The sequence below is a fragment of the Bos indicus x Bos taurus genome, chromosome X (assembly GCF_003369695.1).
Source record: "Bos indicus x Bos taurus breed Angus x Brahman F1 hybrid chromosome X, Bos_hybrid_MaternalHap_v2.0, whole genome shotgun sequence".
In the NCBI taxonomy this organism is placed as follows: Eukaryota; Metazoa; Chordata; class Mammalia; order Artiodactyla; family Bovidae; genus Bos; species Bos indicus x Bos taurus.
In genome coordinates this window covers 75,755,378-75,762,686 of record NC_040105.1, presented here as the reverse complement: position 1 = coordinate 75,762,686, position 7,309 = coordinate 75,755,378, and the positions used below count along the sequence as shown (strand labels likewise).

At 33.9% G+C, this 7,309-nt stretch overlaps 1 protein-coding gene across 2 annotated transcripts in view; it reads left to right on the top strand.

The window, feature by feature from the left end:
• The window catches only part of RPS6KA6 (ribosomal protein S6 kinase A6), a 223,171-nt gene that overhangs the window by 91,579 nt on the left and 124,283 nt on the right, over window positions 1-7,309 (top strand). The window contains exons 1-3 of one of the 2 annotated variants that reach the window (XM_027535018.1): window positions 1,272-1,373; window positions 2,116-2,196; window positions 6,642-6,721. The exons of the other annotated variant lie outside the window; for it this stretch is intronic. Of the exons in view, the coding sequence (XP_027390819.1) occupies window positions 1,343-1,373; window positions 2,116-2,196; window positions 6,642-6,721 (192 nt within the window). The 5' untranslated portion in view covers window positions 1,272-1,342. Of the gene's footprint in view, window positions 1-1,271; window positions 1,374-2,115; window positions 2,197-6,641; window positions 6,722-7,309 lie in introns of those variants that run through there. 2 annotated transcript variants of the gene reach the window in all.

Below are 7,309 nucleotides of genomic sequence, written 5' to 3'. Positions count from 1 at the left end.
TCCATGGTTTTTCACTGGTGAAATAGTAAGTAATGGTATGCAGTGGATTTGGAGGAAAGGGGGAAAAGACTGGTTGGTCTAAATACAAAGTATGAGAAGCACTACAATAGATAGTGTGAAAATCTATAAAACTGAAATGGTCCTTGAGTTTAGGTCTGATATAAGAATAGGAGAAGGAGAGATTAAGTAATGATTAAATGAAGTAATGATTAAATGAACCCCCCACTTGCCCAGTTGGCTGATATATAATTATCACATAGAATATTTTGAATAAAGAATTTTAAGCTCTACCATAGGAAGAAGACAAAATTACTTAGAAGCTCTCCAATCTGCAGTTTTAGGTATACAAATTACTTAATTTGATCTCATTTTGAATTTATCAGCATTTGAATAGAGTTTGTTAGAGTTGAGGATGGCAGGTTGAGGCAGTGAACACCAATTTAAAACTGGAAACAACCCTTTAATAGTAAATACCTGTTATGAAACTATAATATACTCATATTTCTTCATAACTGAGGCTTTCTAAAACTTACCTTATAATGAATCATTTCTTGGTTTGAAAATATAAGAAATTATTACTTTAAGCTTAATCAGTAACTTTGACTTTTTTATTGAAATATTCGCCATTATGATTCTTTCACTTAGCAGATAGTTAAGAATTGCCTCTAATATCTTATTAGAAAATAAATTGAAAATTTTAGTCACTCATTCTTGTCTGACTCTTTGCGACCCCATGGACTGTAGCCCTCCAGGCTCCTCTGTCCATGGAATTTTCCAGGCAAGAATACTGAAATGGGTTGCATTTTCCTCCTCATCTTCATGACCCAGGTGTGGACCTGGGTCTCCTGCATCACAGGCAGATTCTTTACTGTCTGAGTCACCAGGGAAGCCCTATTAGAAAATAAAATACCTGGTAACTTATAAAATGGACCAATAGGAAACTAGAAATGAAGTTGTCAAATTAACAGTAATTAGATTTTTTGTTCCATATTAAGAAAACAAAAAAGGAGCTTGTGTCTTATAAGGAGCTCCCTTAGCTCAAATTGTCTTTCATTATATTATTTATCTCTTATATCACATTCTCAAATGTTCTTTTACATTTTCTTAACATTGGAATGTATGAGCATGTGATTAAGTGAATGAAAGTGAGAAAGTGTAAACTAAGTATAATTTATAGGGAAGGTATATCTTTATACAATTAGAGAATATGTAAGGCTATTTGTATATGCTAATATATATGTATAGCAGGAATGGCTTGGGATGTGAACTTCACTTTTAATTCTCTTATTAGGTATTTCTCGTTAGAAAGAAGACCGGTCCTGATGCTGGACAACTCTATGCAATGAAGGTGTTAAAAAAAGCTTCTTTAAAAGGTAGAAGATCAGAATTATTAAAATAAAACGTGGTAAAGCTTGTTTGAAGAAATGTGCTATGTATTGCCTATATGAGTAGATTTAGTTTCCTTTTAACATTAGTAATTGTTATTTCTAGGTTTGAGGATGGGGAACACGTGTATACCTGTGGCGGATTCATGTTGATGTCTGGCAAAACCAATACAATATTGTAAAGTAATTAACCTCCAATTAAAATAAATTTATATTTAAAAAATGATATTGACATATACTCTAATTTAGTGAGAGTGTATCCTGGTGAAAAGAATAAATGGGATAAAAGTGATACATTTTATTTAATTTAAAGTGAACTTGTTTTATTAAACTATATTCTTTTTCTTCAAGATTCTTATTTTTTCTGTTCCATCTGTTGGTATTACATATTGAGAAGGCACAGCCACCTGCATACAATTATATATACTGTCTTCCAGGCTGTGATAACAATAACACTGTGCTCAGTTTTAAATCAGAGAACTCATTTGAACACTAATATATAATGCTTATCCGCCAAATAACACTGTGGCACTTAACCCATCTCTAGATCTAAACTGAATTTGTTAGCTTTTATACTGTGGTAATTACTGCCTAGGAATATTGACTTCAAATTCAGGCACTTACAAAGTTATATTTTAGATTTCTATATTTGTGTTTGGTGAATTATTGATGGACTCTCTACTGAAATTATATACAAGAACAATATACTCTAATCTTCTGTAATTTTTAGTTCGAGACAGAATTCGGACAAAGATGGAGAGGGATATACTGGTGGAAGTAAATCATCCATTTATTGTCAAATTGCACTATGGTATGTAATCTTTAAAAAAAAATATGGAATTAGAGAACTAAGATTTCCTTTCAGACAATAATGTAACATAAGATAAATACTTCAAACAGGAAATAAATATGGAATGATGCAATACTTTCAGCTGTGTAAAACATACTTATCTGAAATAAGAATTAATATCCAGCTTTTAGTTGTTTTTCCTGTATTTGTTGGTTAACTTGTCTAAGGTAACAAGATAGTGTCTTTTGACTACTCTTGTCTAGTAGAATTTCTGTACTGTACTAGGCTGTACCTCTAGGGATCTTAGGCTATAAACTACTGTGATAATTTATTCAAAACATTCTTGTGTTTGAATGGGTTCCTCTTACATGTTCATAATGATCATATTCATCTTATTTCCTCATCCTGTTGAAGAGGACCATATGGTATACTAGTCTATTTGAGTTATTTTTTCTTATATTTAGAGGGAGAGGAATACTAGTGAAAAGCAATAGGTACGGAAAGAACATGAATTTGGAGTCAAAGAATTCTTTTTTTTTTAAATTGAGGTTTAGTTGATTTACAGTATTATATGTTTCAGGTGTACAATATAGTGATTCACAATTTCGAGGTTATATTCCATTTATTCTTATTCCCTGTGTTATACTATATATTCTTGTAGCTTATTTATTTTATACATAGTAATTTATACCTGTTAATCCCATACCCCTATCTTGCCACTTTCCCCTACCTTTCCCCATTGGTAACCACTAGTTTGTTCTCCATAAGTTTGTTCCTTTTTTGTTAAATTCAAATTTTTTGATTCCAAATGTAAGTGATATCATCCAATATTTGTCTTTGTAAGACATGTTTCACTAAGCCTAATATACTCTAAGCCCATCCATGTTGTTGCAAATGACAATATTTCATTATTTTTATGAGTTAATTACTCCCATTGTGTAGTGTGGTGGTGTTAGATGTATTATGTGTGTGTGTATGTATAATCACTATATACTTTTCCACATCTTTAATACATTTACTCTGTTGATGGATATCGCGTAGGTAGCTTACCATATATTGTGACTAATAAATAAATCTTGCCATGAAACATGTGTGGTGGCATATTATTTTTTTGTGGCAATATTTCATTTTCTTCAGATAATATACCCATAGTGCTGGATTGGCTTGAGTTATATTTTTATTCTTTTGAGGAACCTCCATACTGTTTTTCTCACATTGTGCTTGCATGCAATTTACATAACTTCTGACAGTGTACAAGGGTTTCATTTTGTCCACACCCTTTCCAACATTTGTTTATTTGTAGTCTTTTCATGATATACATTTTTTGATGGATTGAGATGGTATCTCCATTGGGGTTTTGATACTCTGATGAATTAGCGATATTGAACATCTTTCATGTGCTAGTTGGCCATTCTGTATGTCTCGTTGGAAAAATGTTCTATTCAGGTCTTCTGCCCATTTTAAAATTGGGTTGTTTGTTTCTGTGGTGATGAGATATATGGTCTGTTTATTATTTTTTGATATTAGCTCCTTATTTAGTCATATCATTTGAAAATATTTTTCTCAAATTTAGTAGGCTGTCTTTTCAATTTGTTGATGGTTTCCTTTGCTGTGCTAGAGCTTTTTAATTCTAATTAGGTCTGATCTGTTTATTTTTGCTTCTGTTTCCTTTGCCTTAGGAGACTAAATCCCAAAAAGCATTGCTTTGATTCATGTCCAAGAGTGTTTACTACCTATGTTCTTTTCTAGAAGTTTTATGGTTTATGGTCTTACATTTAGGTCTTTAATCCATTTTGAGTTTATTTTATATATGATAGAAAATTTCATTCTTTTACATGCAACTGTCCATTTTTCCCAGCACCACTTACAGAAGAGATCCCTTTTTCTCTTTTGTATATTCTTGTCACCATTGTTGCAGATTAATCAATCACAGGTGGGTGGGTTTATTTCTGGGCTCTTTATCTGTTCGATTGATCTATATGTCTCTATTTATGTCAGTACATACTGTTTTGATTTCTGTACCTTTTAGCATGGTCTGAAGTCAGGGAGTGTGATGCTCTAGCTTTGTTCTTCTTTTCATGATGTTTTTGGCTATTCAGGGTCTTCGATATTTCCATACAAATTTTAAAATTACTTGTTCTAGTTCTGTGAAAGTGCCATTGGTATTCAGTAGGGATTGCATTGAATCTTCAGATTGCTTTGCGCAGTATGGTCCATTTTAAACTATTAATTCTTGCAACCTATGCAGTTCTGAATTTTAATAATGGCTCCATTGCCAATTATTGTATGCATGAGATTATGGCATTTAACTTCCCTGGGGAATTCAAAGGCCAAAAATTACTGATTCCAGTCTACTATGTTGCTCTTGGTTTTTGAAATTTAGATGAATAGCAGGCATTGATTTTATTTTTAGGTAATTTTGACAAGTATGCATTATAGTAGTTACTCAGTTCAGTTCAGTCGCGTCAGTCATGTCTGACTCTTGTGACCCAATGAACCACAGCATGCCAGCTCCTGTCCATCACCACTCCCGGAGTCCCACCCAACCCATCTCCATTTGAGTCAGTGATGCATCCAACCATCTCATCCTCTGTTGTCCCTTCTCCTCCTGCCTCAATCTTTCCCAGCATCAGGGTCTTTTGCAGTTGAGTCAGCTCTTCGCATGAGGTGCCAAAGTATTGGAGTTTCAGCTTCAAACATCAGTCTTTCCAATGAACACCCAGGACTGAATCTCCTTTAGGGTGGACTGGTTGGATCTCCTTGTTGTCCAAGGGACTCTCAAAGAGTCTTCTCCAACACCACAGTTCAAAAGCATCAATTCTTCGGTGCTCAGCTTTCTTCACAGTCCATCTCTCACATCCATATATGACCACTGGAAAACCCATCGCCTTGCTAGACGGATCTTTGTTGGCAAAGGTAATGTCTCTGCTTTTTAATAGTTGTCTAGGTTGTCATAGCTTTCCTTCCAAGGAATAAGCATCTTTTAATTTCCTGGCTGCCAATCACCATCTGCAGTGATTTTTAGAGCCCAAACAAAATTAAGTCTGACACTGTTTCCACTGTTTCCCCATCTATTTGCCATGGAGTGATGGGACCAGATGCCATGATCTTAGTTTTCTGAATGTTGAGCTTTAAGCCAACTTTTTCACTCTCCTCTTTCACTTTCATCAAGAGGCTTTTTAGTTTCTCTTCACTTTCTGCCATAAGGGTGATGTCATATGCATATCTGAGGTTATTGATATTTCTCCCGGCAATCTTGATTCCAGCTTGTGCTTCTTCCAGCCCAGCGTTTCTCATGATGTACTCTGCACTAAGTTAAATAAGCAGGGTGACAATATACAGCCTTGACATACTCCTTTTCTTATTAGAACCAGTCTGTTGTTCCATGTCCAGTTCTAACTGTTGTTTTCCTGACCTGCATGCAGGTTTCTCAAGAGGCAGGTCAGTGGTCTGATATTCCCATTTCTTTCAGAGTTTTCCACAGTTTTATTGTGATCCACACAGTCAAAGGCTTTGGCATAGTCAAGTAAAGCAGAAATAGATGTTTTCTGGAACTCTCTTGCTTTTTGAGGATCCAGCGATGTTGGCAAATTTGATCTCTGATTTCTCTGCCTTTTCTAAAACCAGTTTGAACAATTTGGAAGTTCACGGTTCACGTATTGTTGACGCCTGGTTTGGAGAGTTTGAGCATTACTTACTTACTAGCAAAAATCTGGTATTTTTCACCCATATTCTTTCATTCCCCATTACCCAAATGGAATGAAAGTAGTAGTAGTATCTAAAGATCTCCTTCCTTTATCTCTGGGATATCATTCATCACTAAACAACCAGTTTTATGCAAAATATTCTGTTAAAATCAGTAGGCTCTAGAGGGGATATAATCTCTGATCTTAAGAAATTTTGTAATCTATAGGGAACACAGACATATAAGACCAATTAATTTTATAAATCAAAATAGTTTAAGGTACCATAAGATATAAGTAAAGTACAATGAGATCTCAAAGGTAGTAGCAAGTAATTCTGATGGGGAAGAGTGTAAGGACGCTGTGGGTAAATGTGAAAAGGAGGAAGTCCTTAATAGAAGAAAGCCTCTTAATAGAAGAAACAGGGGGTGACATTTTTGTTGAGCTTGACATAATTAGTAGATTTTCAGTATATGGGGAGGTAGAATTCAGGCAATTGCAGTAGATTATGGTGCTTCATAAATGTGGAAAAAAGATGATCTTACAAGTTTCTGTGTAGAGCTACAATGTAGAACATCTGATATATTCTGGAAAAGGGTTTATAGCTTTTCAGTGCTAGTTTTAATTTTGAAATAATGTTACCGAATAATGGACCATGTAAGTAAATGGTTAATTTCAGTATAGTGTTCTGTGATAAAATTCTCAACAGCTATATTAAGTAAAAAGTATACTAAGCTTTGTAAGCCTTAAAATTGTTACATCTGCATTTTAATTTCTAATTAGCCTTTCAGACTGAAGGGAAGCTGTATTTAATATTGGATTTTCTCAGGGGAGGAGATGTCTTCACAAGATTATCCAAAGAGGTGAGTATTTGTAAATTTTTGCTATATTTTATTTAAACAAACTAATACATTGTGTTTGTTGTTTTGCTAGTACTTGTTTGCTATGGAAATTTTAAATATTATTATTTTGTTTTGCTTACATAATATTTCATGAATGTGCCAGTTAATGGCATTTTCTGACTGTCATTTAAATCATTTCAATGCGTTAACTCATTTTTCTCTTAGGAATAAGATCAGTATAAATAACTGGATGAAGTAGATAGGGGCAAGCCTAGGACATTGGCTACTTAAGCTACCAAAATGATTTTGAGAGTAAGCTTTAATTTATTCATGTTTAAAACAGCTTTAGTGAGGTATAGTTGACATACAACAAACTGTACTTACTAAAGTACATGCTTTGATAAATTTTGACATTTGTGTAAACTTATAAAACCATCAATACAATCAAAATAATTAGTTTATCCATCGTCCCCAGCAATTTTCTTGTGTTTTTTTGTAATGCTTCCCTCCTGCCCACCACTACTGAATCTGCTTTCTGTTACTAATTGGTTTGCATATTCTAGGACTTAGTATAAATGAAATCATATGGTATGTATTGGTTTTTGGTCT